General features: G+C 37.3%; 1 protein-coding gene across 1 annotated transcript; it reads right to left on the minus strand.

Moving 5' to 3' along the window:
- Positions 1-132: 132 nt before the first annotated feature.
- LOC127431433 (proteasome activator complex subunit 1-like) lies at positions 133-9,498 on the minus strand. The gene is made up of 11 exons (XM_051681815.1): positions 9,276-9,498; positions 9,068-9,100; positions 8,646-8,708; positions 8,375-8,476; positions 8,154-8,208; positions 7,752-7,849; positions 4,063-4,131; positions 3,884-3,951; positions 3,692-3,746; positions 605-691; positions 133-420 (listed from the first exon to the last, which is right to left on the minus strand). The coding sequence occupies exons 1-11, from the start codon at positions 9,312-9,314 to the stop codon at positions 334-336; spliced, it is 756 nt and encodes a 251-aa protein (XP_051537775.1). The 5' UTR covers positions 9,315-9,498; the 3' UTR covers positions 133-333.
- Between the last annotated feature and the right edge of the window lie 2,184 nt (positions 9,499-11,682).

Here is an 11,682-nt window from a genome sequence, read left to right on the forward strand (position 1 = left end):
CTTTTTTGTCTTGGCAAACACCCTAAGAGGACTTCTTTTATTATAAACTCTTTTGTCTTTTCAAATAACCTAATGCTTTTCCAAGATTATGGAAAGACATGTTCTGTGTTAGATTTAACAGGAAACATGAGCGATGTTACACACGGTATCACAACTTTATTGTGTTAAAAAAAAAAACAGTACTACAGTAGATTTCTTCTGTAATAAATGAAATTGAAGCTTTAGTCAATGCACTATGACAGTAGATGCGAAATACAATATGACATGTTTCACTTTCAGAAAATGTGTATGTTTGTGTGTCTGTGTCTTTTCAGTGCAGATTGGCTGGGGTTCTTAGTAGATAAGTGCTTTGGAGGATAAGTCTCCTCTGGGTTTCTTAATCTTGTCAAGATTCTTAGTGATGACATCATACAACACAGCCTAAAATTGGAAAGAGAATGGTTGAGAGCCAAAACTTACAGCCAGTAAATTACAGGTGATTTACAATTTCAGACAGATCTTATTAGATAAGGAAGCATCAACTTTAATAAATGTAAGTTAATTAAAGAACAGCAACATAAGATGCAGAAATGTTTTGTCTAAGGTTAGCAAAGTCTGAACTTACGTAAGTGTTGCGAATCTCCAGGACTACAATGCGTAATTCACAGTACTGGTGCTGATCCAGTTCATGGACAAGCTGCCTGAAATCTCCCTGATGTCATACAGCAAAGTGACAATACCAATAAATCAAAACAACCAAATCCGTAGAATCTAAGGCATCTTTCAAATATTTCATGAGATCTTTTAATTATTTTTGACATGGTTTGAAAGCACTAATCAACTGAATCTCAAAGTATTGTTCAATGGATTCTACAGATATTTGAAATATTTTTCACTAGTTTTAAAACCTCTAAATAGTAGATTCTGAAAAAACAGGGTTCCCACCCTTTTTGACCAATGCATATCCATGACCTTTCCAGTCGTTTGTAATTACTGGTAGGGTAACCTTTTTTTTAATCATTCATACCAATTCACTAATAAATAATTTAGACCGATCTGTGATTCGTTTTGATTACTCATTTTGAAACTATTCATTTTAAGTAAGTTTTACTCTACACAACAGCAATATCTAGCTCGTTAAACATTTTAAAAGCAGAAAAAAAACTAGAAAAATATATATTCACTCAAGAAATGAAGCCAATGAAGCAGAGCTGGAACTAAAAGCCTGTTTTGACTGCACTGATTGTAGTGTTTTTGAAGCTGCAGTCACCGACCTGGACGAGCTCACAGATACTGTGACATCATATATCAGTTTCTGTGAGGACATGTGCATTCCTACTAGGACTTATTTAACATACAACAATGACAAAACATGGTTTACAGCAAAACTCAGGCAGCTTCGTCAGGCCAAAGAGGATGCTTGCAGAAGTGGGGATAAAATCTTGTACAATCAGGCCAAATACAGACTGACAAAGGAGGTTAGAGTGGCTAAAAGAAGCTATTCTGAAAAAACAGTTTTCAGCTAACGATCCTGCATCAGTGTGGAGAGGCCTGAAAGATTTTACCAACTACAAGACACCATCCCCCAGCACTGTAGGGAATCAACAACTGGCTAATGACCTGAATGTGTTTTACTCTAGATTTGAAAAGCCCAGTCACACACACACGCCACACCTGCTCTGACCTTCACAGCACATAAACATTTACACCTCCTGCAACCACCCTCCTCCCCTCTCCTGATACTCAACCTGCACTTAAGATCTGTGAAGAGGATGTGTGCCAGGTCTTCCGGAAACAAAAGACAAGGAAAGCACAGGGCCCAGATGGTGTTTCACACACTTGTCTAAAATCCTGTGCTGACCAGCTGGCCCCCATCTTCACACAGATCTTCAACAGATTATTGGAGCAGTGTGAAGTTCACTGCTGCTTCAAATAATCCACAATCATCCCATCCCAAAGAAACCCAAGATCAAAGGACTTAATGACTACAGACCCGTTGCTCTGACGTCTGTGGTCATGAAGACATTTGAGAGACTGGTGTTGGCCCACCTGAAGGACAACACTGAACCCTTTCTGGATCCCCTTCAATTTGCTTATAGAGCAAACAGGTCTGTGGATGATGCAGTCAATATGGGACTGCATTACATACTTCAACATCTAGACCTACCAGGGACTTATGCAAGGATATTTGTGGACTTCAGTTTGGCTTTTAACACCATCAACCCTGCTTTCCTATGGACTAAATTAACCCAGCTCTCTGTTACCGGCTCTATCTGTCAGTGGATCACCAGCTTTCTGACAGACAGCCAGCAGCTAGTGAGAATGGGGAAATTCACCTCCGGCACATGTACAATCAGCACTGGTGCCCCCCAGGGATGTGTGCTCTCCCCACTACTCTTCTCCCTCTACACCAATGACTGCATCGCCAAGGACCCCTCTGTTAAGCTCCTGAAATTCGCAGACGACACTACAGTCATCTGCCTCATCCAAGATGACGATGAGTCTGCATACGTAAGGGAGATTAAACAGCAGGACTTCTGGTGTAGTCAAAACAACCTGGAGCTGAACACGCTTAAAACAGTGGAGATGACACCCCAACATTACCCCCACTCACCATTCTGAACAGCACTGTGGCAGCAGTGGAGTCATTCAGGTTCCTGGACACTACCATCTCACAGTACCTGAAGTGGGAGACCCACATTGACTCCATTTTGAAAAAGGCCTAGCAGAGGTTGTACTTCCTTCGCCAGTTGAGGAACTTCAACCTGCCACAGGCTCTGTTGATACAGTTCTACTCAGTAGACATTGAGTCTGTCCTTTGCACTTCTATAACTGTCTGGTTTGGTTCAGCTACCAAGTCAGACATCAGAAGACTTCAAAGGGTAGTTCGGACTGCTGAGAGGATTATTGGCGCTCCCGTACCCACCCTGCTAGAACTGTACACATCCAGAGTGACGAAAAGGGCTGGTAAAATCCCTCTTGACCCTATTCACCCAGCTTACTTCCTCTTCGAACTGTTGCCATCTGGCCAGCGCTACAGAGCACTGAGCACCAGGACAGCCAGGCACAGTAACAGTTTTTTCCCCTCAGGCCATCCACCTCATGAACAGTTAAAACTGTCCCCAAAAACTTTCCTTTGGTCAATACACCATGTGCAATATTCAATCCAGCCATTCTAATTTATATCCATTTTTCATTTACATTATTTAACATGTCCTACCTCTTCTTCAATACATTACCTGCACATAAATATATATCTGTATATAAAATATTCTAACAACATTATTGCACTATTGTATATTTATCTTTTTTTTATTTTTATTTTTTTTATTATGCCATATTTTTATATCATTTTTTTGTCACTGTCCGTACATATTTTTAATTGTATATGTTTGTATGTGTGTATATACACGTTGCATTCTCTTGAACTGGAAGCTTCTGCCACCATGACAAATTCCTTGTGTGTGTAAGCATACTTGGCAATAAAGCTCATTCTGATTCTAATATTTCCATGACTTTTTCCTGACATTTGAGATTTTATTAAATTCGTTTGACTTTCTAGCCCTGGAAAACAACATTTAAAATTCCCTGGTATTTTAAGGTTTTCATGATAATGGCGACCCTAAACAAAGATTTTACTATTTTTTTTTCCCCAGGTGGTAACCAGCAATGGCAAAATCTCCTTTAAATAACACACACAAAATAAACTGACCACATGTGGCTGTTTGGAAGCCTTGGCTACAGCGTCTCCCCTCTCACTGTAGTACCTGATTATACAGAAATACAGTGACAAATGAATCACAATCCACATGCTGACTAGGTTAACAAAAAGGAAATGTATTTTTAATAAAAACATGGCAGTTAATGTTTGATTTTAGGGTTGTGATGCTGTCTGGTCTCTTACTTAGAAATCTGTGTCTGGAATCCCTCGATCTTGGTACGAGTATTGGTAAGCAATTCAAAAACTTTTTCCTGTGAGAAATTATATATTGTCTTATCTCTAACTGAATCAAAATTTACTGTAAATCTTTGGATTCTTTTTTTTTTTTTTCAAAAATATAACATAAGCTGTGGTTGACTGACCTGTACAGAAACTCCAAAATTGTTCCCATCTTCAATACGGGGGATCAGTAGCTGTAACCAAATCGACACCTGCAAAAAGGTTGAATACATATATTAAACTATGCAACAAACTTTACAAGACTCTAAACATCTACATGAAGCATGTCGTTAACTACGAATTAAACTAATTGAACATTTTACGTTTGCGCCTGTAAAAGTGGTTTCTAAGAAATAAGCAAATCAACTGTTTCTTTGGTTTCAAATGTGCATAAATTAGTGCACTTAAATATTTCAGTCAATTTCTTAAGATTCATACATTTCAGTTGTATGACAAATTTGTAAAATGTAATATTTAAATAATCTACAATATTTTTAATAAATTAAACAAATGAAGTATTTAAGTTTAATTAAATGCTTCACATCATGCTTAAATTCATAACGTACACTGGCAGCCAAAAGTTTGGAATAATGTGCAGATTTTGCTGTTTCAGAAGGAAATTGGTACTTTAATTTACCAAAGTGGCATTCAACTGATCACAAAGTATAGTCAGGACATTACTGATGTAATAACAGCACCATCACTATTCGAAAAAAGTAATTTTTGCTCAAATCTAGACAGCAGCCATCACTCCAACATCTTATCCTTGAGTAATCATGCTAAATTGCTAATTTGGCACTAGAAAATCACTTGCCATTATATCATACACTGCTGAAAACTATTTGGTTCATTAAATGAAGCTTAACATTGTCTCTGTGTTTGTTTATGAGTTGCCACAGTATGCAAATAGACTGGCATGCTTTAAGGTCAATATTAGGTCAAAAATGGCAAAAAAGAAACAGCTTTCTTAAGAATCTCATCACTCAATCATTGTTTTGAGGAATGAAGGCTATACAATGCTTGAAATTGCCAAAAAAACTGAAGATTTCATACAAAGGTGTACACTACAATCTTCAAAGACAAAGGACAACTGGCTCTAACAAGGACAGAAAGAGATGTGGAAGGCCAGATGTACAACTAAACAAGAGGATAAGTACATCAGAGTCTCTAGTTTGAGAAATAGACGCCTCACAAGTCCTCAGCTGACAGCTTCATTGAATTCTACCCGCTCAACACCAGTTTCATGTAAGAGAAGACTCAGGGGTGCAGGCCTTATGGGAAGAATTGCAAAGAAAAAGCCACTTTTGAAACAGAAAAAGAAAAGGTTAGAGTGGGCAAAGAAACATTGGACAACAGATAATTGGAAAAGAGTGTTATGGATCTTAACCCCTGTTGGGCCTCATGTATTCAGACAGAAGACAAAGGCAGGCCTAACACAGTCGTAAAAACATAACTTAAGCCCCCACCTTCTAAGTCGTAAATCTTACTGATACAAATCGTGCCAAAATCAAACAAAGGGAGTCCAAAACAGACTACAAATCCATGAAGCCTTGCTCACTAAAGGATTGAGCACTCAGCTCCTATTGGATGAGGCACACAACAGAACGTCCCTCAAACATGACATCATCAGGACTTCAAATAATTCTGAAATGCTTCCAAAGTGGCTTCCAGCGACTTTGTTCACTGAATACGGATGTAGCTTTTTGCTGCTCTCCGGTGCAACCTCGTGGCATAAGGATGTAATGTCCGACTTGAAACTGTAGCCATACGATCTCCATCTCGCTGGACGAGTTGAGATTACTCTGTGTTCAACCGAACACTCTAACGGATCCGAAGGAGACCGCCGAGCAATTCACATCTTCATCCACTGGCCTACAGAAGTGAAGAGATTAAAGATTTCTCTTCCATCTTCAATCAAGTCGACATTTCTGAGTTCTCCGCCAGCCCGCCGAGAATCAACAGCCGTACCGCCCTCTGAGAATCAACAGCCGTACCGCCCGCCGACAGCGCGAGGAAACGTCTTCTCGTCATCACCCGAGCCTCAAGGAACCGGGTCAAAGTTAAAGGACGGAGGAAAACACATTCTACCTGTGTCCTCATGCGATTCAAGTAAGAGGTTTACGTCTGGGCAGAGATAGAATATTATAGTGTGCTATTCTTGTGTTTCAAGGTTTTTGCTTGTACAGTTTACGGACCGCCATGTCCGCTCATTATTAATACTCAGGGTATTAATTATCACAAATTTGTTTTGCTGTATTGTGGTCCAACCAAATTGGATTGTTGTGCATTTTCGCCATCACGGGTGAGACAGCAACTGAGTTCATCCATTAAAGAGTCAAATAACAAGGGACTTTTACGAGCCCCGCTCGTAAAACCGCGTCTCTGAGTGATGAACACGGCTGCTTTATCTCCAGCTATCGCGAAATCAGCTTTCGGGCTGTCACTTAATAATCTCTCTCTCTCTCACTAACCACACTGACACACAAACAAACACACTGTCACACACACACCTTATGTGTTATAGGATTATTTTTATTTCCATATCTAATCATATCACTGTTTAGTTTGTAGTTGTAAGTCGGACGTTTATTGACTGCATTGTATTAATTATTAATTGATATTACTGCATAAATAAACTTTGTTTATATTACAAAGATAAGTGTTTTGGTTTGTTTTGCATACGCCTGTGTCGTGCTGACGGGATGTCAGTGCTCGGATTCAAGCCTTCATTCATTGTTTTTTTTCCCGAAAATCGATATTCTTCGGATGTCGATTTTCCTAAGAAAACAATCTAATATTCGGTTATTAGTCCCTGATTTCAGGGTGGTGCTCCGTCAATGTTAATCCTTATTAATATTCTACTGATTTTTGATAATTGATAATTATCTTTGATGATTGAATTTGAATGATCAATAAGCTAGTGTTAATTTTAATTAATGTTTCATCGACGTTAACAATTAACGATTATCTTTGATAACTGTTGATTTAAAGGATTAAAAACTAACATTGATTCTCATCAATGTTCTATTGATTATAATAATTAATAATTATCTTTGATAATTATTAATTGTTGCTAATAACCAAACTTGCTCCTAAACGTAGCACACTACATTTACTGGAGTCCCATATGAGGTTTTAATGAGTTAGATCCAATTAATTAATTTAAATATTGATTAATAACTACAGAAATAATTATTAATTATTTCTGATAATAACACTGATCTAAACAACCAGTAAAGCCCTACACCCCATTGAGCTTTTGTGGGATCAGCTAGACTGTAAGGTGTGTGAGAAGGAAGTGTGGGGTGAAATGTCACCTGAGTATCTGGACAAACTGACAGACTAGAATGCCAAGGATCTGCAAAGCTGTCACTGGTGCACTTGGAGGATTTTTTGATGAGAACTCTTTGAAGTAGTTTAAGTAGTTCTGAACATTTTTTTCAAATTGTAATAGTCATTTTTCACGTTATTAATGTCCTGACAATACATTGTGATCAGTTGAATACCACTTTGATGAATAAAAGTACCAATTTCTTTCCATAAGAGCAAAATCTGTACATTATTCCAAACTTCTGGCCACCAGTGTACATTGTTAGGGATTACTCAATTCAGTTTGATAAAAATGTGTCATACAATTCAAATGTGTAAATATTAAAAACAGACTGATATATATATATATATATATATATATATATATATATATTGTTATTATTATTTTGCAGCATCTCAAGTAACACACATGCACAATTTAAAACTGAGCCATCTAAATCCTTGTGTCCAATAGGTGACACTAATGTTGAAATGTTCCATTGCTATAGTGTTAAAACCTCACCGTGTTAAGACACTCCTGTACAGTCTGAATTTCAGGCTTGATCTGTTTGATGAGTTTCTCTACTGTCTCATTGCAGGCGATGGGACCACAGGGAGGGCCTTTCAAATCGAATCAACATCATTAGATTTAATTTGTGTTCCTGCATCATCATACATTTCAAAATCACTTTTACTTCAAATTACAAATTACTTTCTTATGACAGAGATAAATGCACTTCAACACAGAAATTCAAAATGTTGCTTAAATCTTTTTCAGTAATTCAAGGGGTCACACTGCCATCCAGTGTTCAGGATGAGAATTACACCTACTGAGACGATATTTAGGGGAATTCTCTACCAAGGAAAAGAAAAAAGAGCAAGTCACATTTTCAGATTCATTTTCCATAGTGGAGAATTAATTTACCTTCATCCTCTTCTTCTTCTTTAGCTCCACTCTTCTTTCCCTCTTTGGCCTCTTTCTGTGCAAATAATATTTCATTAATGAGCTCAAGTCTAGGTAGTAACTTCATCAAACCACAGACAGGTGTTGTGACACAATACAGTAGATCAAGCATCAATGAACTAATAACGTTTTTAAGGCGAATAATGCAGCTTTGTCAATAATATAGCATGTTTTATGATTGCCTCCTCTTTCTTCTTCCTCTTGAGCTCTTCTTTGGCAGGGTCTGGGATTGGGATTTCTAGAGGAGCCTTGATGACAGACAGATCCTTTAGACTATAGGATCCCTAGAGACAAAAAATAAATAAATAAATAAATAAATAACATAAATACAAACAACAACAGCAGCAGCAGCATTATACTCAAAGCTCCAGTATAATCTCTCTGTGCAGTCATAGTGACTGAATGTTGACACCTGCTCTCTCTCTCTCTCTAAATACATGTATGACTTCATACCTGCAACAGGTTGTCCATCTCTGCAATCTTCTCTGGGAAGAAGTTAGAGAGCAACTGTTCGGCCTTTTGAAAGGTATAAGACATGTGTCATTAACATAACACTACAAAAAATAACCATGATATCCCTTACAAATATACCGTGGTAACCATAGTTTCCACTAAAATACCATAGTTATTACAGTTATTGTAAAACCATAATACATTAACACTGTATGGAGTTTCCTTCAAAACAGTGTAAGAACCTAGTGTAAAAGTCTGTCATTCCTGTTTGTTATTAATGACAGTGGTGGCTAATAGCAAGTTTCAACAGTTTTACTATAGTCACAATAAATAACTATGGTATTTTGGGAGAAATTATGATTACCATGGTAAATGCTTTGCAAAGTATTATAGAGAGGGTAACTGAAGGAATCTGTATTTACCTCTTTAGTAATTTTTTGGGCGAATCCATCCACCTGCAATTTAGATAGGAAGTGTTAGTCAAACTTATCACGCGCAGTCAACACACAAACACTACACGTTTCGTTATACTATGTTGGTAGATGGTCGACTCAAAATCAAGTATTCTCGCCCAAACGACAGTCAGAAATCAGCTTAAAGCAGTTTTCAGGCCTTTAACGCGTGGCTTACCTGTTTTTTAGACGCGGGGCTCATGTCTAAGGAAGTCATTGCTGCAGAAATGTACCTTAGTGCAAAACTTTATGAAACCTTTTTGCAAATAAACGCTTACTGAATGTATTTATCCCAGTAGATAGCGTGGGATCTAAATACGACAGAAAAGTAAATATCCAGTTGTCATCGACGAAACGACGACAAGCCACCGTTACTCAGCACAAAGAATGAAAATGAAAGTGAATTTAGTGTTAAATAAATATTTACCGATATGACCAGAAGGAGGCGACAACATAACAACGGAAGCGAACTAGGATAAGAGTCCTGCTATTTTGCCAACTAGAAAAAAATGGGGTAGAATGGGGTAATAGGGCACAATGAGTAACACATACTGACGCAAAATGTCTAGCTTTTGTTTAACTGGACTGAGATGCTTGTGGAGGTGCTTTTATCCAAAGCAACAGTACACAGTACCACCTGGGGTTGCTACAATTTAAATATATTCATCATATACATATGGAAGATGGATATAATGAACTCAACATGCACACGTGTGTTATAATCAGTCAGAGTTGGGATGGTTACCTTTGAAATGTATTCCACTACAGATTACATGCTGTTTATTAAAAGTAATAAAAGTGATTTGATTTGACATGCTGTAAAATGTCATTTGTTGATTGATTATTGATTACTCAAGGTCAGAAACGTATTCTAAATACTCTAGAGCAGTGTTTCCCAACAAGTGCGCCGTGAAAATTTGTCAGGTGTGCTGTGGATAATTATCAAATTCCACGAAATAAATAAATGCATGAAAAAATAAATAAATAAATAAATTCAGGGATCCAAACTACTCACCTTTCGGAGAAATTCGCCGTTTTGAAACCTTAATCGGTCACTTTTGTGATTGTGAAGAGCAATGATTAATGTGCAAAAGTGAGTGATATTTATACTCGTTAAGGGTCTTTAACATGACTCGCGTCACCACTGCAGAATACATTTAAGTCTATGAAGTGACGTCACTTTACACCAAAGTGTTTTTCACACACATTTTTGCTTCACCAAAAATGTCTTTGAGAATACTAAGTAACAAGAAATATTTAAAAACTGTCCAAATTTGTGGAGATATTGAATGTCTCATTTCTTTTAATTAAATATTACCTTATCGTTTACGAATATCAGAGACCCCAGTTATTGGACTAATTTAAATTCACCAAGAAAATGCTTAGACCTAACCATTAACGAGTGATTTTTTTATTACTTTCTGCTATCAAAGCAACTGCAAGATTTTTTTCTCTCTTCCAAATACATGTTTTCAATGTTTATTGTGCACACCTCCCGCTTTTTTACATGGCAAACTCGTAAAATCGCCCCTCTGTGACGCTTTCTGCAGCTCTTGTCATGTGGAGGGCAACGAGGCGCTTGATGCTGGCGTTGAACGGAGCATTGATGTCTCGACTCAACTCATGTGAAATGCGCTTTACAATGACGAAAGAACATTATTGAAACTCAAAATTATTATTATTATTTGTCTATTATTGTGGTCTTTTCTGATAAAAGCCATGCTCAGCAGTTTATCTGCTTTGTGTTTATAATTCTTATACTGAAGTCAGTAGATTTGTAGCCGTGCAAGTTTTAATAAAGGAGAAGGTAAGGACGCTATTGAAACTCACTGTTATTAGACTATTATTGTTGTCTTTTTGAATGAAAAATAATGCTCAGACTGAAGGAAGACTATAGATCTGCTTTCTTTTAATGCTTAAACACTATAAAGTCTCTTGGTAGATTTCGGTCATGAATACTCAAAATGATTCACTCATAGCACATAAGATGCTCATTTGTCCCCACCTAATGGCATTTCCAGAAGGGGTCACTGATCTAATCGATAAACTCGAACAAATTTGTGAAACAGAAGCAAGCCTCACAAAAATACTCTTTATTTTGCAACTAATTCTGCACAATTGTAAAATCCAATCACTAAACCAGCTGGAATTGGTGCTTTCAACTTATTCTTTAAAATATTCGTGGACCAGTGATTTTCTTACCTTTTTCGCCCCTCATAAGTTTGCATCTCTGTAATTTGTGGCATTGCAAGAACAAATCTACAAATTAGAAAAGCAAATTTGTTGTTTTTTCATTACCCATTTAGCGCTCTTGCCACATGTGACCTCACACAGCGTAGCCTACCTATGTGAATTTTTTTTTTTTTTTTGCATAGCCACATTTCAAACAAGTAAACACGCTACCAAGACGGACAGAAAACATGAACAAGTTCTTGAAAAAGGAAAAATATTGACGATGGTTAGCCTGTGTGGGATAGTGGTGTGCCGCAGAATTTAGTCGTAAAAAGTGTGCCATGGCAGGAAAAAAAAAAAAAAAAAACAGCTGGGAATGTAACAAGGTTGGAGGATCTAAGTGCAGCTTTTAA

This window comes from Myxocyprinus asiaticus, chromosome 41, assembly GCF_019703515.2.
Source record: "Myxocyprinus asiaticus isolate MX2 ecotype Aquarium Trade chromosome 41, UBuf_Myxa_2, whole genome shotgun sequence".
NCBI classification, from domain to species: Eukaryota; Metazoa; Chordata; class Actinopteri; order Cypriniformes; family Catostomidae; genus Myxocyprinus; species Myxocyprinus asiaticus.